At 40.0% G+C, this 23,810-nt stretch overlaps 1 protein-coding gene across 3 annotated transcripts; it reads left to right on the top strand.

The window, feature by feature from the left end:
• Window positions 1–47: 47 nt before the first annotated feature.
• On the top strand, window positions 48–23,423 carry insig2 (insulin induced gene 2). Of its 3 annotated transcripts, none has more exons than XM_084688688.1 (6): window positions 48–187; window positions 17,235–17,599; window positions 20,572–20,696; window positions 21,192–21,358; window positions 22,147–22,246; window positions 22,444–23,423. In XM_084688688.1, the coding sequence occupies exons 2-6, from the start codon at window positions 17,365–17,367 to the stop codon at window positions 22,483–22,485; spliced, it is 669 nt and encodes a 222-aa protein (XP_084544814.1). In that variant the 5' UTR covers window positions 48–187; window positions 17,235–17,364; the 3' UTR covers window positions 22,486–23,423. The 3 variants fall into 3 exon arrangements, with proteins under 3 accessions (XP_084544814.1, XP_084544813.1, XP_084544812.1); XM_084688687.1 differs by lacking the exon at window positions 48–187 and adding an exon at window positions 15,773–16,104 and having other exon boundaries at window positions 17,238–17,599; XM_084688686.1 differs by lacking the exon at window positions 48–187 and adding an exon at window positions 15,773–16,104.
• The last annotated feature ends 387 nt before the right edge of the window (window positions 23,424–23,810 follow it).

Genomic DNA, 23,810 nt, shown 5'->3' with positions numbered 1-23,810 from the left:
CCCCCCGTCTCCCACCCCCTGTCTCCCACCCCCCCCCCCCACCCTTTCAGCAGACGACTTCTCCTCCTTCTTTGAGAAAAAGGTTGCTGACATTAGCAGTGGGTTCCCTGAACCCAACTTTCCTACCCACTCACCCTCTTTGACTGACCCAACTAAAAGTCTAGATTCTTTCTCTCCCCTGTCAGAGGTACTTTGTAACGCGTTACCCCCAACACTGCTGACCTTTTAAAATCCAACACTCAACACCATTAAGATTAAACAATGTAACTGAAACTTTGAAACTTTTTTTTATGCAAACATGGTTGACACAGATGTTTGACATACTTTGCATGCAAAGTCGGTGTTCCATAGTTGGCCTTCCATAGTTGTTTGCTTAAACGTGCGGCTTATACTCCAATTTACAAACACAAAATGCTCATTCTGGGGGGGGGGGGGGGGGGTGCGACTAATGGGGGGCATCAAAATTGTTCTTTGCCCAGGGCCTCCAATTAGCCAAAACCGCCCCGGCTTCACATCATATCATTGTACAGTAACTGACAAATTATTTTGATAACTTTTGTGAGGCTTGGTCTGAAGATCATGTGTGCATATTTTGGGGAAGATTGGACAACATTTGTGGGCTGTGAACAATCTTTAAAGGGGTCATTGATTGCAGAACTGAATTTACCTCCTTGTCACAGTTGAATAACGACAGTTCAGTGGGTAAAATGACACCTCTTTCCTTTGCAAATCTCACAATTAAAAAATGTAGCAGTAAAACAGTCGGTTTAGAAAAATCCACCTTTTTTGGCTCTGGTCTGTACCTTTGTCACCCAAAAATTCTCTGTGTACTTCCACAGAATTACAAAGAAAAACGTTTTTCTATGGAGCTAGAAAGCTGACAAAAGTATCTGAATTTGAATATGAAAGTTCTGAAGTATTTGTGTGTCGAATTTCATAAAACTGAAATATTTTGCTGTTGAATATAAAATATCTGAATTATTTGTATGCCAAATTTAATAAAACAGAATTATTGTGATCCAAAAATGCAAATTTCTCAAATTCAGATTGCTGAAATTCAGATTGCGGAAATTCAGATTTTGTCTGAACTAGGCCAAAGGTGAAACAGCTTGCTTTCACAAGGAAAAGTAGACAATTTCAGAACGACCGAACTTTACCTCAGAACAAACTAAGAGTTGCTAATTGGAGGAAGAGAAGACCCAGATAGCACACATACGTCTTGCCGACGTCGGCCCAATGTGTAGAAGATACGTCGGCAAGATGTAGTATGGGGATTGTTGGTATTTGATCGAAACTGACTTCCAGACGATGTGTGGACAATGAATAAAATCACACCTGGCCGCACTACAGATATATCCTGTTAACCATAGATATATAACTCCTTTATATCTATGCTGTTACTACTATGTCCGATCTCTCAGACAGCAAATATTTCACTATCCATAACCGATCTGAAATGTCACTTAGCAAATGAACATAGCCTATATATAGGCTGAACATTGTCTCCTTATATTCCTATCAAAGTCAATGAAAAATAAAATTGGCTATTGGTATTAGCAATACAGTAGCTAGCTAGCGTGACTTGATTCAACCTGGATTTTCCTGTGGGAATTACAATGAAGAGACACAGTTCATGATTTTAGATCAAGCTGGATGTTGATGCCATCAAGCTCTTAAAAGAACTCCAACACAGAGAAGAGAACAACGGAACCTAAATAGATAGGTTACAGCTTTGCCAGTTGTTCCGCGTCTTCCATCGGTCTTCACCGCCTTTGACTCTGTCTCGACTCTGTTTTGCCAGTTTGTCTGTCTGTTTCGACTCTGTCTCAACTCACTTGGGTACTCACTTGGTTACAGTAACTGCCCATTTTGGCAAAGGAGAAGACACAAGTTTTTACAAGTTTCATAAGCACTTGCTCTATATATTCTTCCTCCAACGAGCAACTCTTAGATTCTGTTCTGAGGTAAAATGTGGTTGTTCTGAAATCGTCAACTTTTCCTTGTGAAAGCAAGCTGTTTCTGTCACGGCCACAGCCGTGCCCCCCTGTTTTGGGTTTTGCCCTGTCCTAGTGTTTCCCTGTCATTGTCTTGACCTGTGTCTGGTTCTCATTAGTGTCATTGTCTTCACCTGTGTGTCGTTTGGTTCTGTCTATTTAGGTTTCTGTTTTGTGACCAGTCTTTGTCTTGTCATTATTATTGCTACTGCTAACTGTCTGCGTGGTACCCTACTTGTTTCCCGTTTGCTATTAAAACCTCTGTTTTCGACATGGCTGCGTCCTCACCTGTATTTGGGTCCTACCCCTCCACAAACCGTGACAGTTTCACCTTTGGCCTAGTTCAGACAATATCTGAATTTCCACAATCTGAATATCAGCTATCTGAATTTCAAGAATCTGAATTCACACAATCTGAATTTTTGAAATTGGTATTTCTGGATCAAAATAATTCAGTTTTGTTAAATTTGGCATACAAATAATTCAGATATTATATATTCAACAGTTAACATTTTCAGTTTTATGAAATTCAACAAACAAATATTTCAGATCTTTCACATTCAAATTCAGATACTTTTGTCAGCTTTCTAGCTCCATTTTTTTTTTTAGCATATTGAAAATGACCTACAGTGGTAAATGCAGTGTTCCAGGCTGCACAGGGCTGGACATTCTGACACTTTTCAGTCTTCCAAATGAACCAAACACTCGATGGGCAGTGATGTTTGTCTTTGAGAAGATTCCTGTGCAGTTTAACCCTCAATTACACATTTGCTCGAACCATTTCACGAGGACAGTTTAAAAAAACTGGGACAATGTAAAGCAGGATTTGCTATTAAGCTGTTGGTGAAAAGAGGTGCTGTTCCGACCTTATGTTCATCACAACCGCAAGCTGTAGTATGATAACAGTTATTCAGAATGCTAATGTATCAGGCAGGTGCTAAGGGGGGTGCTAGATCATTGACAGGAGGGGCTGCGCAATTCTATATATTATATACTGTAGTGCAGGAGTCACTAAATGGCGGACCGCGGTCCTAGTCCGGACCCAGGCGGCTCCCTATCCAGACCCGGACCTTTAGCCGATATATTATTAGCCAATGGAATTAATTCATTTTGACGGAACGTTTCCATTTTAACCAGAACATTTTTATAGCCTTTACGCTATTTATTATGTCTATGGTTTTCCTACTATATGTGGTTCCTTTTTTTGTGTCCAATCCAAAGATCCAATCAGGAGCTGTAATAGCAATCACCATGACAACTCACTCACTCAACGTTGGCCTTAACCTCTGAGGGTCACGCAGGTTGTGTGTGTCATTCGCAACAACGCAGGCTAATCGATTTGCTAACGGTAGCTAGCCCACCTGTTTTTCCTTAGCAAAAATAATGGCGTGACAAACCCCAGCGAAAAGTTGATTCAAAAAAATCGCAAATTTCAGAAGAATGGACTGACAAGAACGCATTTGTGTTGCCGGTGGGGAGCACAAAACCGATGTGTTTAATCTGCAATGAGACGGTTGCCCTTGTCAAAAGTGGTAGAGCTAACGTGAAACGTCACAAATAGACACTGAACAAAATTACCCCCAGAACTCTGGTCAATGGGAGAAAGATGCCCAGGGGCACAGGCACTGTGCCTAAACACAAGTACATTTTGAATGGGAGTCAATGGGAGAGGTAAGGGCCACAAAAATAAACCATGGTCCGTTCCGGCCCCCTCACTGAATGGAAATTTCGTGAGTGGACCTTTTGAGTTTCTAATTGATTAGACCCTGCTGTAGTGAATGATGGGGTAGTTAGGGGAGCGGTCAAGCGGTGCGCTGACAATTAGGCAAGTGGCTGCACCTGTTGAAGGGAGGGTCGAGAGGTGTATATAAAAGGGAGATGATTGGTAGGGTTGTTGTTGGTCTGGGAGCCATTGTGGTGGACATCGCGAATCGACAGACACTGTACGCAATCGAGGGGTGGCGACATTCGTAGACCATTTAGGGCTGCCGGCGTGAAGACAGCGAGGGGGACAGTGCAAGGTTCCAGGCGGGTTAGGGTGACCTAGAGAGCGGGGCTATAGGCGTACCTTTGTCCGCTCCCAGCCTGCGGAGGAGGTTCTCCTGCTCTCTTAGGAGCGGCCTCACAAAGCGCAGACCCCAGGGGAGGGTCTCGAACCCCCGGAGAGTTGAGTATAGTGCTTTTAAACTGTATCCCTGGTTCGTGTTATATGTAACTGCTTAAGATTAGTTTTAGGAAGGTTGCGACTTTAAAGCCATAGGGCGGCGAGCTAGTGTACCGCGGGAGGCAACTGCGCTCCCGTACAGTAGAGACCCCACCAGCGGTCCCGAGACACGCGTGACGTTGCGGTAGAGTGTGGGTGTGATAGCACCGTGTTGCCGTTGCTTGCTCTGCCCTAAGGGGATTTGAGCGTGGGTGTGTAGTGTGAGACACGTGTGCCGTGCCCCGTGGGGGTGTTTAAATTAAAGGGGCTGTCCAAGTGACAGACACCTTGGTTGGCCCAGTGGGGGGTTTCTATGTGCAGGGGCACTAACTAATGTCGGAAGATCTGTGCGCCTGGCTCAATGCTCTATCTTATAAATTTAAATAAAGTAACATGTTTGTAACTTGAGTGTTCCCTCTCCTATGTCCAGCGGTGTACTCTCACTAGCCTGCATTGACTTTCTACACTCCAGAGCGGAGGCAAGGTTTATTACAATACTATCTGGGCCAGAGTGGGACCCATTTTCAGCTTGGCAGTGTAATGGCCAAAGCCAGCCCATCCCCCACCAGGGGCCGAGCCATAAGTTGAACAATCGGGGCTTAACCCGAACCTAGAACCTAGTCAAGATTTTGATGCGACTTGAATTCTGAACTTCACATGAATGCGAGCACGCACAGCCCGCGAGTGCAATTTTTTGCATTAATTTCTGTGCAAAATAGTTTTTTGAGCTTTCTGTAGGCTAATATAAACATTTTGTTGGACTCATTTTGTAATATTTTCCGGAAATGACAACCCAAATTTGTACCTGAAAGATTCAGGGCTTTTGAGAAAACATATTTTTCCCACCCTTAACAGGAACCTAGATTTATGAAGTGACAGATTTTTCTTTTTTTACCTGGCTTTTTCAGTTCCTCCTGGCATCTTTTCCCCATCCATTTTATTATTTTTGCATCAACTTAATCTTGCTTACTCTACAACAATACATGATTGTTTAGGGTTGTCTCCATGGCAATAAACTTGGTACGCACTTTTGTTTTAGAAAGAGAGCATGCGCGACAACTGAAAACGGCACTTTTTAATCCACGGTCTGATCATGCGTTTATTTAGATTAAAACCTAGTGTAGCCTATTAGCTTACTTAGCAGTCACACAGTAACTTAACACATATCGTTTTATTCGGTGTGTGAAAAAAATAAAGAAAGCAGGCGATCTGCTGGACCAATTCATGAGCGGGCAGAGCGGCCCACCGTGAATTCTCCCGATTTTCCCGATGGCCACTCCAGGCCTGAATACTATTAATAGATGAACAATAATTTTGGGGGTGCTATGGGGGTGCTTTGGTCTTTCTTGGGGGTGCTGAAGCACCTGCTAGCGCCGCCCATGCCTATTCTGATACTCTAAGGAACAGTGTGAAATACCTCAAAAACCCAGTCAATCACCCCTTAAGCTTTTGGATAAAACCGTAAATCGCAGAAAATCTATATAAACAATTTTTTTTGCAGTTTCACCACAGTTCCACTGGGAGTAATTGCGTTCGAGTGCAAAATGAATGGGAGTCTATGGAGCTAAACGGCTAAAGTTGTCTCTTTCGCCTGATTGTCGTTGAGAAATCTCTGAGTTTTAGTTTTTGCATGTTCAACATGGATCAGAGGTCAAAAGTTGAATGAAGTACTTATGTCCTTTCGATTTATTACAGGGTAAGTCGTTGTTTCCCATAACATGCTAGCATTCTGCTAACAAATGCTGATTGGTTAGCGAAGGACTGCCTACGACCAGAGATCCCGCTTGATGGCATCCGAAGCAGAACCAGAATGTCTGGGCATTAGCCACATTAACAACAACATTAGCAAGCTAAAACTCTTTCTAGCGTGTGTATTGACAGGGAGTATGGCGCGAATTTAGAGCCAGGAGAGCGAGCTCTGTAAAAACGATTTGTAACTTGCAAAAAAGATTTGTGTACTTGTTAAAAAAAGTTGTCTCCATAGAAGAAAAATATTTGTATACCTGTCAAATAATGTTTTGTGTCTCCGTAGAAGAAAAAGATTTGTGTACTTGTAAAAAAAAGTTTTGTGTCTCCGTTCTGCCAATTTAGTGGAATTTAACCTGAACCCAGATAACTGTTACACTGGTAATAACCTGCCATTTACCTGCACATTGTCCAACTAATGGTAGGTTTAATGACTGGTTGTCTAATTAAATATCCTTATACATATTTACATTAAAAACTATTAAACTTACTACGACCTAGGTCATGTGTGATAGACAGACGAAAATGTCCAATGATACTAGACACAGAAATGGCTATATTTGATGGGCTTAGATGGTTTGGGAGCAGTGTTCCCGCCTTCTTCTACGGAGACACCAAACTTTTTTTACAAGTACACAAATCTTTTTCTTCTACGGAGACACAAAACCTTTTTTTACAAGTGCACAAATCTTTTTCTTCTATGGAGACTCAAAACTTTTTTTACAAGTACACAAATCTTTTTTGCAAGTTACAAATCTTTTTTGCAAGTACACAAATCTTGCCTTCTTCTACGGAGGCACAAAACTTTTTTTTGCAAGTACACGAATCATTTTCTACAGAGACACAAATCTTTTTCGCAAGTTACAAATCGTTTTTACAGAGCTCTCTCTCCTGGCACAAATTTCACACCATAAGGGAGCGCCTAACCTGTCAGCTGTGTTGCCAATGCCTCGAGAGAAAAGTGGAAGTAAGCAGAGCTTGCTGTCAAGCCATTGAGTTAATAGGTACGTTCGACTTCATGCAGCGCCGGCGGCGCCGACAGTTGACTGCAGTCGGCTGCCTTGAAGCTGAGAATGCCATTGGCTGCTTCAAGTCAGCCGGGCTGCAGGTGGCTGCAGGCGACACCGGCACTGCATGAAGTCCAACGCACCTAATATAACAAGAGTAAGCTACTTTTGTCTTCCAAGATGGCGTCCCCATTCATTTCTATGAAAAGTGCTCAGTGGCACAGTGAGGCAAGCGAGAGCGCGAGACTGGACGCGGCCATCTTTCCACTTCCGTGTCTTCCGGTCTAGCTTCAAACAGTGGCTCTTTTTTTCCCTAGCTCCGAGACCTCGTGCACGCTTGCAACTAGCTGTACACGTCATACTTTGCGACAACCAGTCGCGAGCATAGATTTATATGGTTACGGGAGATTAGAGAAGATGGCGCACTGAGCGGTCGTATTGGTAAAGTGCTCTTGTCTAAAGTCCCTCAAAGTAAAATATATACTTGAAATAACCCCACGGAAGTTTTTGATTTGAATAAAGGTCAATTTTCCAGCAGGAAAAAAAAGGTATAATGTCTCATTCTGAGATTAAAGAAAGTAGTTGTCAGCCAGCATCAGTCGATCATGGCTATGCTAAGGTGGACTTGATGGATACTGATACCAGAGAATGTCTAATATAGAGAGAACTGCCACTCTCGGGAAACTTCTGGGTTCTGAACTGGTTGAAATTCCATGTGAGGGCGCTAACAAGCGAGTGCAGAATGAATGGAGGTCTATGGAGTGGTACCCCACAAAATCCACTTTTCTCAGGATATAATTTTTTGTCCAGTAATTTGAATTCTGAATTCGAAAGGGGAAGCCAAAAAAATACACACTGCAGGGTTTTAGATTTTTTTAAAGTCGCTTTTCTGTTCTAAAAAGCTTTTGAAAATGTCATTGACGTCATACACATCGTACGACCAGAGCTACTGCTTGACGGCAAGCTCTGGTCACTTACTTTTTTCTCTCAGGGCATCGACAACACAGCTGACAGGTTAGGCTCTCCCTGTCAATACACATGTTTGAAATAGTTTTGGCTTGCTAATGTTGTTGCTAATGTTGCTAATGCTCCGACATTCTGATTCCGCTTCGGATGCCATCAAGCGGGAGCTCTGGTCGTATCAGTCCTTTACTAACCAATCAGCATTCAGTAGCAGAATGCTAGCGTGTTATGGGCAACAACGACTTACCATGTAAGAAATCAAAAGGACATAAGTTCTCGTTCATTCAATTTTCGACCTATAACCCATGTTGAACATGCACAAACTACAATCAAATCGGAGATTTTTCAACGACAATCAGGCGAAAGAGACAAATTTAGCCGTTTAGCTCCATAGACTCCCATTCAACATGCACTCGCTCGCGATCACCCCCAGTGGAACTCTGGTGGAACTGCAGCCAAATTTGGTACAATGGGGTTTAATAGGGAGTGGCAAGGCTCTCCTTTATGGAGGACCAAACCTGCCATATTTACAAATGAATGAATGAATAAATAAATGTCCACATCCATGCATTTAGACAGATATAAACGAATATATATATATATTAATTTGTGCTGTCAAACGATTAAAATATTTAATCGCGATTAATCGCATTAATGTCATAGTTAACTTGCGATTAATCACAATTAATCGCACATTTTTATCTATTCTAAATGTCCCTGATTTCTTTTTGTCCCAATCTTTTTTCAAATTGTAATGCTCTTATCAACATAGAAAAGTGGTTCGGATTGCTTTGTGCAAATATTTTTTTTATTGAAAACAACATTGCAATCGCCTGGCTTTGACGAGGGGGCAGAGAATTCGCATCAGCTGTGTGCTTGGCCATCAAGTGGTATTTCAGACTGGACGTGCTGCGATGATAGCTCAGTTTACAACGACAAAACACACAGATCACTGGTCTTGTCAATAGAACCATTTGGCAACTTTCTAAAAGCAAACTTTCCATTCAGAATCTTATTGGCATCCATTTCGGCATCTCGCGCTCGTCATCCACTCAAAACGTAACGATAGCCTACTACCAGAGAATGTCTAATATCCGTAAACGGGCTCTGCTACTACTCTTTAGCCAGCTCGCAAGCCAAACGAGTGTTTGGCGTGCCTGTTGTTTTGTTTCCGGTCTAACTAGATCCGGTGTGGTGTTGTAGTTTTTCTAACGTCGGTAGTTGTTGCAACAGCATGTGAAAAAAACTACAAAGTTTGCTAGGCCAAAAAGAGCGTTAATCGCGCGATAAAATAATTGACGCCGTTAATTTGGGTTTGCGTTAACGCCGTTAATAACGCGTTAAACTGACAGCACTAATATTAATTAATGCACAATTGTCAATCAATAGTTACAGATATTTTACATTTATGTATTTATTTATTTTGTATTCATTTATGTATTGATTTATTGATTGATTTATTCATTCATTTATTTATTCATTTATTTATTCATTCATTGTTCCCAATATGATAATGAGAGGAGGCCAGTAGGCGTGGAAACTGTTGTTCAGACATTGCAATCAATCCAGAGCCATAGATTCAATCTAGCTAACGCCTGGGACACAGGCGAAGCGCCCTGGAGCGCCACAATATACTACGAATGGCGTGATGCTGTTCACACTAGACGCGCATTTCTCCACGCCGGTCACCAAGCCTTTCACCTTCTCTGAGATTTTCTTTTCTACATGTAAAGCTGACATGTACATAAACATGGCATAGGCTACAGGCTATTTAGGCAACTTGTTGCTCCAACAATAACCGTCGCAACGGCATCCCATTCCCAACATAACGTGGCAACGTTTGGCTTTTGTTGCCGTAGTCTTTGTAAAATATGTGCTATGGGGCATACAACTCCATTTAGGACTAAGCTACTTTTCATCTTCGATGATTAACTTTGTGTCGTCAATCTTCACAAATTTCTCTTCTGCTTGATTGGGAGCTATATGCCAGATTGTCTATCTCGCTCTTACACACAGGACAAATATGTTGGTTTGACAATCAACAATCAGGATTTTTTATTTTAAAATGTTTACGTTTTTATCGGGGTAAACACATGGTTGGATGGTCAGCGTAGTGAAGTTGGGTGCTAAGTGATAGCCCACAACTAACGTAGTAAAATCTTTATAACATGTTTGTTTATCCAAATATCATATATGGTGAATTAAATCTTTGTTTTAAACAAGGTCGGCCAGCCTGTCCATGTAGGCTATGTTGTCCATGACAGCAAGGATGGATGTAAGGCTACATAATCGAATACAAAGTGTGGAAAAAGATTAGCCAATGGTGTGTCAAATACCGCCTACCTATTTTGATTGACACATCTCATTAACATATTGAGAAGAAGAAATACAGGAATGAATGAATGAATGAATAAATGAATGAATAAATGAATGAACACATGAATTAATAAATGAATTAATACATGAATGAATAAATAAATGAATACACAAATAAATACATAAATACATGTAAATTATAAGGTAATATTGATTAACAATTGTGCATTAATTAGTACATGTATTCATTTATTTATGTCTAAATGCATGGATGTGGACATTTATTTATTCATTCATTCATTTTTAAATATGGCAGGTTTGGTCCTCCATACTCCTTAAACAGGCTCTGTTGATACCCATGGAGATAAGCGAAGTTGAGAAGACACGTGTGGCTTTATGCTATAAACTCCATCAAAAGGGGCACATACTCGGAAGGTAATCAAACCAAATCAAGATGAGGTAACAAATTCTGCTATACTTACAGCAATAAACACATTGGCTGCTAGATTCGACACTCAAGAAAAAAACTGGAGGATCTCAGCATGCAACTGAAGCAAAATTGCACGCTAACTGCTAGCCTAGCTAAAGCATTAGAATTCAATGCAGCTGAAATCAACCAATGTAAGCAGAAAATCTCAAAGATGGAGAAAGAAATAGAATGTTTGACATCAGAAAATGTTGAATTTAAAGAAAAGGCGCAAGAATAAGAGATATATAAACGAAGATGGAATTTGAGAATCAAGGGCATGATGGAAAAAATGAATGAAGATACCCGAGGAGACGTTATCCAGTTGCTTGGGAAGATCGCGCCTCACTGGGCGCTTCAAATGGATGATATCGTTGACACAGTTCACCGTGTGGGTCAGAAGCTTGCCAACAAGACACGCTACATTATTGTACAGTTTACAAGACAACGACACAGAGATGGTTTTTGGAAGCTGACGAAGGATTCAACGGTATGTAAAGAGGCTGGCATCAAATTCGTTGAGGATCTGACAAGGGAGGACAGATTGTCCAGAGAAGCCTTGTGGCCACGCATTAGCCAGGCAAAGAAGATCGGAGAGAAAGCATATTTCCGCGGGCCGTTTGGATTCATCAACGGTAAACGCATCTATGTGTGAGTTTAACATTTGGAACGAGACTTGATGGAAGTTAAACATTTATAAAGGGGGTTGACATTTAAAGAGGGAAAACCCTAATCGTTCTTACACTCGAAGAAAGCAAGTTTCTTGGTTAATCTTTTCCGTTTACTTGTGTTTTTTTTTTAATTATTATTATTTGTATTGCTGCTCGTTCAATCAGCAAATGTCTTTTTTGAAAACCAACTTATCTCTCATCTCGTTGAATACAAGGGGTCTAAAGGACAACATAAAGTGAAAAGCTATTTTTTTGTTTTGCAAAGGACAGAGAACAAAGTTTACTTTCCTACAAGAAACTCACTCAGGCGCCTCTGACGCCACATTCTGGTCAAGTAAGTGGGGGGACAAGATTTTGTTCAGCCATGGTACAAATAAATCTGCTGGAGTTGCGATTTGTTTTAATAGGAGCCCTGGAACAGTGGTTACTCACAAAGCTGATAAAGACGGCCATTGGTAGGATACTATTATCTAAGATGGAAGGCCTTTCGAGACTCATTTATCCAGCGTACTCTTTGGCTGTCCCTGATAGAATGATCAAAACAATTAACCAAATTATTTTAGATTTTATTTGGAAGAATTAACATCATTACATTAGAAAGAATTATATTATTAAATCGGTGGAGGAAGGGGGACTGAATGTCATTGACTTTGACCCAATGAATGGCACATTAAAATTGAAATGGTTACAGAGCTTTGTAAATCAATATGAGAGTGTCTGGTTCAACCTACCTTCAAAAATCTTTATGGATTTCGGAGGTATAGAATTTTTGCTCAAATGTGACTTTGATATACTTAAACTGCCAGTCAAGTTGTCAGATTTTCACCAACAAGTCCTCCGTTATTGGAAACTAATCTACAAGCATAACTTCTCTCCTCATAACACACCAATTTGCAATAACAGGTGTGTACTAATTAAAAATAAATCATTTTATTTCAAAGAATGGAAGGAACAAGGGATATGGTCTGTTCAACATCTTATGGATGCTTGTGGTAACATGTTGGATTATAATGAGTTTAAACTTAAATATAATGTACTGTGTACTGATAGGGAATATTATACAGTGATTAAGGCAATTCCACCAGCTCTTATTTGTATTATCAGGGGGTCCTTAACATATTCAGAGCTAGTACCTAGATTAAACTCACTGAAAATTGAGGGGTGTTCTTTTATGGACAGGAAATGCAACAACCAATTCATAAGATCCTGTCTTACTGTAGAATGTTTTCCCTCAGCCTTAAAAAGAAGATATATGTTAAAAGATTACACTAGCAGTGAGAAGAAAAGAATCAGGAGTAAATATCTACTTTTCCCTATATCCCCTAAGACACAAAGGAAGTACACTTTAAGATAATCAATGACATTTATCGCTCTAATGAATTTCTACACCTTAGATTTAAGGTAGGCTCAAATGAATGTAATTTCTGCAAGATAGAGATAGAAACTACTGAACATTTGTTCTTTTCCTGTAATAGATCTGCCTTATTCTGGAAGGATTTTCAAAATTGGATATTAGATAATTTAATTATGCCACCACTAACTTACAGTTATGTCAGATTTGGGTTTATAATGGATGACAAAAATTGTGAATTTATATTTAATAATTTGATAATACTGGCCAAATATTTCATGCACAAATGTAAATGGTTGAAAGCCCTCCCATGTTTAGAAGATTCTTAAATGAGGTGTCACTTTATTTAGATTCGCTTGAGTTTCTTAAATCTTCAAATGCCCTACATCTACACAAACACTTGTCGGATTTGAAACTTGACCTGAGAGAAGTTAGCATTGGTGAAATGTTTTATTGTTTGTATATTATGTTTTTTTGGTTTGTTAATGCATTTATGTTTACTCACGTACTGTATCTGTACCTTGTGTAATGATTTATGTTTGCAAAAAAAATAATAATAATAAGATTTATATGGTTACGTGCGTGTGAGCTAAGGCATTGCAGTGGCAGAATCTATGGGCAGAAAGTCCAATAAGAATCAGAGACATGATGCAAACTTAACGGAAATGTATTCTGTCACTGTATAGTATTCCTTCCACTTGTTTTTTAGAAATAGGCTATAGGGCTAAATATAGGGCTATTCTAGATGGAACTCATCACATATGTTGCTTTTTTTCTTCGTGATATGAGTATGATTTCCAACGCATTGTATCGGATGAAATAAACTGTTGACATGAACAGCTCCGTCGTTGTTCTCGCCAGGCAAAGAAAGCTTAGTTATTTTGGTAATCGAAATCTTCCATAATAAACTTACCATAGCTTACTGTCAACTTTATATTCAAACGAAATGCCACGAAATTCACACTGCCTTCAATTTATCATCAGTGTAGAAATATGGCCAGTGTTTTATATGTTCATCCTACAAAACCAAACGCCTATTAATGGATATAATGTGATCTAACAAGACTTGGTAATAATGTAATAAATAAAAGCTTGAGAACTGTGTCTAAAATATACTGTATTGAACATTTGCCTTTGAAAGGGACTTATTCACAGAACCATATAGGCTGCAAGACGTTTCCATCAGATGTAAGTGGGGGTGAAACATCACTGAGGACCTTCATTGTCCCACAGAAGCAGGCTTGATGACACGATCAAAAAAAGAATAATGGGTGTGTTTAACAAAAGCTTCTGAAGGCAAGACCAATATTATTTAAATATATATAATTTCCTATTGTGGTTAACAGTTAAAGTACGAATCTTCGTCTTTGCTGCAGATAACATGTCAACAATATGCTCGCGATTAACATAATTTATACCATGGTCTGGGTGAATACTCGATTCTGATTGGCTGCAGGGGTGTACATTATAGGGTGATAACGGACACCTACTGCGTCATTGCAGAAAAACTGTCTTTTCACCGTTCTAAATTATTCCGCTGGCTACACAGGAGCCTGTACAAAGTATCTGAAATAAGTAACCATAACAACAGTGACGGAGTCAAAGCCTCCATTTACAATTTTGAAAGACTTTAACAAGCTAACTTGTATTTACAACAATGAGTGTCTTCAATATTTATTTGAACCTATTTGAAAAAATTTTATTTTCTGAATGTAGTGTGTCAGTGTCACGTAACCGCTCATCTCACATCCCATTCGCTATTCACCTCGCTAGTCAATCTACTTCAGTTGGTCTGCGGCCAACACGACAGTAGCAGCAACTCTACTGTACACATGGCCGATTATTTTCTTCTTAAAAATCTTTTATTTGGGGACAATGACGTGGCTCGATAGCTGGCTAGTCTTGTTGTTAAACATACTGACAAATTATAATCACTGTTTGGACAAAATGAAAAAACTTTGATGCGACCATCTCACAGCCATTTGCTATTCAACTCGCTCCACATGCTGCGGCCCTAGTAGGCCTAGTACTAGTATATGGCCGATATTGTTCGTGAAAATCTTGATATTGATTTTGGGACAGTGACGTGGCTGGTTAGCTAGCAAATCTTATTGTCAAACATACTGTAAAATTATTTTTACTGTTTGTCAACCGTACACAATGTTATTGCCTTTAAATCTAGCTAGCATAACGTTAGCTTTTGGGCTAATAACTCAGCCAAAGGAAAGCCTGTGTTGGTTCTATGAGCTGAGCGGACTATAAATATCAAAGTTGGCTAACGTTGAAAAACGTTAGATTTCTATTGCAAAACGCCTTAAAACATAAATTAATGTTTGTAAAAAAAAATCGTTGGCAAGTGACCATGGTACAAGCGGGATAATGCCCTTCGAGGTGTCCAATATCATCTGATAACGGACTCCGCGGAAGCGTCGGACGGTTCACGCGTCCGCATCGTCCGTTATCACGATCAGATGATATTGGACACCTCGTCGGGCATTATCCCTTACATATCTGCCATAATGTCATGAACGTATTTAAGAAATATCAAATCTGTTTTAAAATAACGGGAATAAACTATATTAACAACATTTCATGTATGTGTGACAACCATTTGCTAAACTTGCTACAACAAGGCAGGCAACTCAAGCCATTTCTCCCCTTGCTCATTCAATATAAGTCTATGGGTCATTCAGCTCAATGTAAATCGGCTATCGGCCAATGTGAACTTTTGTGCTCGTGCCCTGTTAGTATCCGCGAGCACATTTGCAGGCAACTTTTATTGATGTAGGCAAATAAATGGGGTACTAGTTTACCCATTTCGGATTGGTTTCAATCTTAGCAAAAATCAGGAAAAATTATTCTATGAAAAAGCTAGTAGTATGAGCCAGGTTCGAGAATCGAACAAAAATTATTGGGGGAGATAGTTTTGTAAATGTTGACTGGAGTTAATAGAATAAAAACGACCGGAAGACACGGGAACCTAACCGTAAATGCAATACCACCTACGTCCACCGGGGCCGTTGCTTCAAGGCGAGGGGTGGGGGCTTGGGGGGACCTTGTCAAGCAGTAGGCTAGCCCTAATGACATTTTCAAAGGCTTTTTAGAACAGAAAGGCGACTTTAACAAAATCAAACATCCAGTGGTGTGTATTTTTTTGCCTCCCCTTTCGAATTTAGAATTCAAATTAGTAGACAAAAAATGTTATCCTGAGAAAAGTGGATTTTGAGGGGTAGCTCCATAGACCTCTTCATTCTGCACTTGACCGTTAGCGCCCTCATATGGAACTTAGGTGGAACTGCAACCAGTTCAGAACCCGGAAGTTTCTCGAGAGTGGCAGTTCTCTGTTGAAACTGTGTTGCCAATTCTGAGTACGATACCGGATAAAAGGTAGGCTAGAGAGAACATTTCAATGCAATCGTTCACACATATTGTAACTAAAATAAGGAAAACATTAAGACTTAGAGCTAAATGTACAAAAATGAAAACTGCAAACATGCACAAAAGTAGGCTACCAGTATTGTAGAGCTAGCTAGACTATAACTAGTTTAAGATTACGTTGAATGATAAGGGGTAGTGCTAGCAAGTCTAATTTGTTGTAATTTTTTTCATGTCATTGACTTAAATTTAATAAAATATTCCAGGTCGAGTCCAAATGAAAGGAAGTATGATTCATGGGCGAAAAGGCTTGTTAGCTGGCTCATACTAGAAAGGAAGTTGAGACCTAGAGCTAACCATAGTTAGTAGGGCCTACTGTAATCAACGTTTTGTTTCAGGTTCATCATACAAAACTGGCACCAGCTAGCTTCCTATGGATAATATATGTAGATTGATAAAGTAGTGCTTGTTGTACCTGTTGATATTATAAACAGCTTCGTGACATTGCGTAGTCTACCTTTGTGGACACTGCCATTTAAAAGCAACCCATCTGTTTGCAATCCACTGTGGAATTGCTAACGTGGTACAGATGGTGTATGCTATCTACCTGCGCTGTAGTATCTGTTTCAATTAGACTAGGTTTATTTGCTATATCAGGGATTTATTTCCTATATCAGGGATTATCTATCTTTTCTTCTTAACTAGCATGTGCTGCCTATATTAAGTACCATAGAGGAAACCATCTTCCATATTAGACACATTAACAACACACTAGAGAAATAACTAGCTACATTAGTAGCACATAGTAATTTAGGCCAACATACTTTTAGATTAGCTAGTTAAATTGCAACTTTTTTCCCTATCCTATCTGATTCAAACCTGTTATTTGAAACAGTTTTAGATCCCTAACCTGTAGATAACTTGCTACTTCTCAAGTTAACTGATTGGTATGTGTGCCTGCCATGTTAAAGTAGTTCTGTATGGGTGATCAGTAATCATTTGTATTCCTGCCCTCACTTGTAAACTGCACCTGTATTTAGCTGCCCAAAAGTACATTTTTTTGTATACTCAAATGTATTAACTATCCTTTTTGGGTCTGTAAACTCAACTGCACAATCACAACAAGTTGTATTTTTTTTTAGCAGGTTACTTGGGATGTATGAGAGATCACCAGAGCTAAGGAGCTTGGGCAGTGAGATCACAGGAGGATAGAGTTGCTTTGTCTTCTGACAGCTACGGATGCCCTGGCGCTGGCAGCCATAGTTGACAGCAATGGCCAGTGATTCACAGCAGTTACCTTCTCGAGGACCGTATATTGGTGTAATCACCAACAGAACCACCAACCTGGTGATACGTGGGGCCATGCTGTTCTCCGTTGGGGTGTTCTTGGCCCTGGTGCTCAACCTGCTGCAGATCCAGAGGAACGTCACTCTCTTCCCCCCAGATGTCATCAGTAGTATTTTTTCCTCTGCCTGGTGGGTGCCACCCTGCTGTGGAACAGCCTCAGGTAACTCATGTAAAGACAATATACACAGCTTGATGCAAGTTATGCACAAGCTACAGTGTTATAATATTAGACTACCTTTACAAAGTACTCAGTTGCACAATGGAAATACTCTTAAATATACTCTTATTTGGTTTTAAGTCAGTATTTATCTTCATCAAACAACAGCACTAAGAAAGGACATACCAAATTAAATTTATAATTGTTATTAACTGCATGTCAGTGTAAAGGTCATGTAAGTCCCAGGTGGACCACGAAGCAAAGCACTATAACCCAAGGCACATACCGCAGAGAATGCTGTTGTATTCCTTCAGGACTTCATAATTTCCACTTGTCGCTTGAGTACACTTGCTTCAAACCAATAATTTTTTATTATTACCAGTGTTTCCTCCATGTTGATTTTGCCGTGGCGGCTGCCACATTTCTGCCGCCATGGTATCAGAAATAGGGCTGTACAAAAGGCCGTCTATCAGCAGTGATTGAGTGCATGTCAGAGAATAGCATGGACACGGGCTTCACACCGCAAGCGGGCACGCGCGCCACTTGGCAGAAAAGGGAGAGAACTGCCGGTGTCTGGAGTATAACTAGCCAGCTGAGATCGCGTGTGTGCCTCCTTGAGAACTGCAAGTCGTTTAACTTATGTTGTCAGTTCATTTAAGTTTTGAAAATTAAGTTAACTGGTGATTTTTGTTGTTTGTATTCTGCTAGCTAAATTCCACGTGGCTGTTGATTCGAGTGATTGCTGAATGCCCTTGCTCACGTTTGTATTTAAGGTGCATTGTTAGTTTTCATACATTATTATGTTTCATATGTAAAGCATTTGGTGGCGGGTCTGGGGGGCATGTTTTTTGGACAGACCTGCCCCCACTGCTACAAAAATCCTGAAGGCAACACTGTATTACGCATCTTGTTCTCCCTTTGAAGTCTATGGCTGCCCCTAGAGCCATATGGGAAGTTGTGAAATTTGGCACACATTAAGGACAGTCTCCTCATCAATTTCACCAAGTTTCTATCACCACCAATTGGTCAAAGTTGAAAGTTTGTTTACACGTAACATTTTCATTCCCCCCCAGGATTTCGCGGGCCTTTTTATGATAGTTGAGGGCAAAAATTCCTGATCTCGCGCAAGTTTTTCCAAAAGGTTGCGGTGTTTTTTAGGTGTTTGTTGCAATGAAATTGCGGGAGCAAGTGAAAGTTGCGATAAAAAGTTGTGAATTTACCTGTTTGTAATTTAAATTGAGTTATTGGTTGAAAATTAGGTAATTAAAAAACATTCATTAAAGAATAAAACGGGTGACCAGACGTCCTCTTTTACCCGGACATGTCCTCTGTTCGAGACCTAAAAAATGCTTCCAGCAGGGATTCCAAAATTGTCCGGGATTTGCCTCGTTGGATATTAGTGTTTCTCTGGGTCTTTCACAAACTATTACGCCCTTACAAGTTTTGGAAAGGGTATCTCCCTTACTTTCCACCTTATTGCGCGAGCACTGACTGTAGAGAGAACTGTCATTTTAATCAGATAGTGTGGCATGCAATACACGCACGACCCCCCCCCACACACACACACACACACACACTTCGACGCGACAGTGTCCTCTTTTTCACAAACTCAAATCTGGTCACCCTAATAAAACCATTGAGAAATGATCCCCTAAATAACCTTACCAACATGCCAATTTTCATCATATCCAATTCTTTATCCTTATCCAACAAGGATTTACATTCGCATTGAAGAGAGGAATCTCCCTTTTTTAACAAAAAAAGATTGAAATCTTATCTGTCTGCAATACCGCTCTCCGCCTATACGCAACTTCGGCGCTCTCACGCTTGCCAGGCATAGACAGTAGAATAAAGCACACGCAGTGATTGACTGGTTGGGCAACCCTGGATACAGGACTGTTAACTGTGTTTTTCGGCTGGAAGTCTCTAGAAATCTGGCACCTTATTGAACAAAATTAAAAAGAGTGAAAGATTTCACAGACACCAGAATGAACGCGTTCACAGTATCGTTCATCAGGCAGTAATACAGTACGTTCAGTTCACGTTCACTAAAATTCTGAACGATTTCATGAACTTTCGTTCAATGAACGTGTTCAGGTGCAACACTGGATTTAACCCTACTGGAGAGAGTTGTGGGAGACGACGATGACTGGTCAAAATTGCGGGAACATTGCGGTGATTGGTTAAAATTGCAACGTTGCGCTAAATTCGCGGGGAATCGTTGAATTCGTGTGAATTGGTGCGATCGCAATATCGCATATTCCTGGAGGGTCTCCCTTTAGAAACCTTATGCCTGATTTTCAAAGATGAGGTATTGATTCCCTGGATCAACACAAGTTCAACACACTATGGCAGGGGTGTCGAATCCTGGTCCTCGAAGGCCGCAGTCCTGCACGTTTTAGATGTTTCCCTGCTCCAACACACCTGATTCAAATGAATGGGTCGTTATCTACTTAGGCAGAAGCCTGTTAACGACCATTCATTTGAATCAGGTGTGTTGGAGCAGGGAAACATCTAAAACGTGCAGGACAGGGGGTCCCTGAGGACCAGGGTTGAAGACCTCTGCTTTAAGTGATTCCTTTGTCTGGTAATATCATGGGAAATTCCACACATGTTAATTTACGACACCAGCCAAATTGATGCGCCCGCCATTTTGAATTTATGATAAAAGCAAAGATTCCTCAGATCAATAAATCTAAATCGGCAGCAAAGCCGCCAAATAGGATGTTGGGTCGTTTCTCAGAAAATCTTTGCTGAATTGACAACAAACTTTTCTGTGGGTTGTCTGATTTGCTTGGCCCCCCCATTGCTGTTTGCAGCTATATTTTAAAACTATATAGGATACAAAATAGTTGGACACAGCCTTGCTGCAGTCTCTGAACAATACTCGTATGATGTTGCAGCAATGAATATGGTTGCTTGATTTATTTGCTGCCTACTCAATTTGTTTCTCTTTTTTTTTTCTTTTCTATCAGCCATGATTGGTCTGCTGTATCCTTGCATCGACAGTCGTCTGGGAGAGCCTCACAAATTCAAGCGTGAATGGTCGAGTGTGATGCGTTGCGTAGCTGTGTTTGTGGGTATCAACCACGCCAGTGCTGTATCTTTCTAAGTCAACAGAACATTAAAATCACCCGTGGCTTTGACAATTAACATCGTTATAGTATACAATCATTGCCAGTTTTGGCCAAACTTTTAAAGTCTTTGTACGAAAACAATCTTGTAATTCATCATAGCATTTGCAAACAGTTTTGGCATCAATCATGTTATTTTATTTTACATGAAAATGTGACCACTATTAGCTGTGGAAAATATAATGTAAACATTACTGGAGACCAACATCATGTGCAGACTCTAAGTAGCAATCATAAGCTATATCCCACATTGTCCTGTTTGTAAATTTGTGTAACCAAGTTGTGATGCAGCCTTTGTAGATTACTATGGAATAAAATTAACATTTGAAGGATGCTTCATCTCAAGTGCATATAGACGAAGATAATCAAGAACTATAAGTTCAGTCCTAACAGTTTTTCAATGGTTGTTTTTTGTTTTTTTTAAGTAGTTATGATGTAAGAACCTTAACCACCTCCCTCAGAAAGTTGACTTTGCTAACAATGTGCAGCTGTCCTTGACCCTGGCCGCCCTTTCAGTTGGCCTGTGGTGGACCTTTGACCGCTCACGCAGTGGTTTTGGCCTTGGTGTGGGCATTGCCCTGCTGGCCACCCTGGCCACTCAACTCCTAGTCCATAATGGAGTGTTTCAGTAAGTACACACAAAAGTTTTTATTTTTATTTGTTTTACATTGCACATATCACACTGCCAATACACACACACATACATTTCCTGGTGAAATTAAAATAATTCCAAACTTTTGTTAAATCAACCAACATATGTGCCTTAGTGGTGCAGATATGATGCATAACATACAACATTGTAACTTCAAAATCTAGGCATCCTCAATTATAAAATCCTGGACATTTACACTTTCTCCACAAACCGATGTACAAGTAGGGTTAAGAAACATTTAATCTGAAACCAAATGGGGCAACATGTGTTATGATGTGGTATACTTGAGTGAGGTTTCAGGTTGGGGCTTGTTCTATTCTGAGGAAGAAGGCCAAAATTGTTATGGTACACAATGGACAGGGTGCATGTATATATTCAATTCATAGTCATTACCACACTATGAAAATAACTACAGAAGTCTCAACACAATCTAATAAAGTCTAATGTGCTATCCATGCTGTGAATACTATTCTAAGTCTACCTTTCTGACTTACCAAGTTACATGTGATATGTATTTATGGAATGGAAAACCATTTATTATTTGTTCGGTAGGACAAGCTCTAGGTTCAAAAACATTGACCAACCTCTTTCAGAAAAGTGTTATTCATTGTGTATTCTGAATTATTATAAGAAAACATTTAGAGGGAAGACAACACAGCCTCCTTCCAGTCTCCCAAGTTGAATTGTTGCATTCAATGAGAAAACATTTAGTTGAGAACGCGAATGCTTGTTGCTATGCTAACATACCTCTTCTTTTATATCAGGTATACATCTCCAGACTTCCTATACATTCGCTCCTGGTTACCCTGCATCTTCTTTGCTGGTGTGATAACCATGGGAAACATAGGAAGACAGCTAGCCATGGTAAGAAACACAGTTTGCATCCAGATTGTCACTAGACTTTCTTAACTTGAGATCAACAATATATTCTGTAACTCAGCAAAATTGTGAAAGTGTAAAGTTTTATAAAATGTGTATCTTTGAATATGAATTTACAAAACAAGGATTTTTCACTGTAGTACATTTGACATGTATTCCTATCTTGGCTTATTTTTTCTCAGTATGAATGCAAAGTTGTTCAAGAAAAGACTCATCAAGACTGACAGTTCAGAGATCTACATAAAAAGTTAATCAAGCAACAAAAAACCTGTTGAAATTTAATAACTTTTTTATTGCTCAGCTTTGAAAAGGATGGGTCAACTACGGCGGCAGTGGCGTGCGCACACACTGCTAAAGAAAAATAAACAATGTTTTTCAGCGAGACCGTGTTTTGATAGGCCCATTTAAGTAAAACGATATGATCCCATCTGTCAACATCATGGAATGGATATGAAACAGTTTGATATGAAATCGACATGAGAATCATTTTACAACAGAAAATTTAAATAATGACACAATGAGAGAGTGGAAGTTAAGATTTCTTCAGTGTAGTGTCGTTGTTGCAATCTATGATTGTAACTTCACAGGAACAATAACTTCTAATCTTGTGGTGTTTGGATCACCTTAGCTCCTATGGTTGGATCCTTTGGCTTCATTGTGCCAAACACACTTTTACAAGGGATCAGCTATGACTTATCTCCTTATGTAATAGCATTCATAACTTCTGTAGATATAGTATTGTGTCCAAATCCAAGTATAAACGTTCAATTTATAATGCATGTCTTTTTGGCCCTTGTTGATGCCATCCCACCTAATCAGTGTGGTGGGTCCAGAGGGTGTTCCTGGCAACACACTAACCAATTCTACATCCATACATCTGGAAAGGGAGTCTGGTGGCTCTAATTCAAATACAATAATGGCCAACTGGGTCGGACCCTCTTGTGGTCAGCAGGTCAGACACTGTTTTTGGTTGGTGTGTTCTGGCCTTCCCTGGCCCCCATGTATATATGGGTGGCTGCTTTATCCTGTCATACAACCTGCTAAATTTGACAGTATAACTGGATTCAGCCACTGATCTGAATAACTTGAATGGGACTATACTGATAACTGACTGTTTTTTGGTGTGAAAGGAGTATAATAAAGTCTTGTCGAATAAAATCGAGGGTGATCTCGATTGATTTGTTTTGGTCACGAAATAATGAAAGTGCCCAAGTATAGTGTTGTATAACACACTGAATGTTGAGTATAAAACTTGTCCAGACGTGTGCTCTTATTCACAAAACATCTTATCTTACCACTAAGAGTTTTCCTAAACAGCAGTAAAAGTTCTTAGCAAAGAGTTTCTTCCTAAAACATATTCACTAAGCTGCTGAGACCTACTTTTACTAAGGAATACAGAGAAATCTTAAAGGTCCCATGACATGAAAACTTCACTTTAGAAGGTTATTTAACATTAATACGAGTTCCCCTAGCCTGCCTTTGGTCTCCCAGTGGCTAGAAATGTTGATAGGTGTAAACCAAACCCTGGATATTCTTCTCCACCTTTGAG

The sequence above is a fragment of the Hypomesus nipponensis genome, chromosome 23 (assembly GCF_054491055.1).
Source record: "Hypomesus nipponensis isolate SF chromosome 23, ASM5449105v1, whole genome shotgun sequence".
NCBI classification, from domain to species: domain Eukaryota; kingdom Metazoa; phylum Chordata; class Actinopteri; order Osmeriformes; family Osmeridae; genus Hypomesus; species Hypomesus nipponensis.
This window is presented reverse-complemented; position numbering and strand designations above follow the sequence as displayed.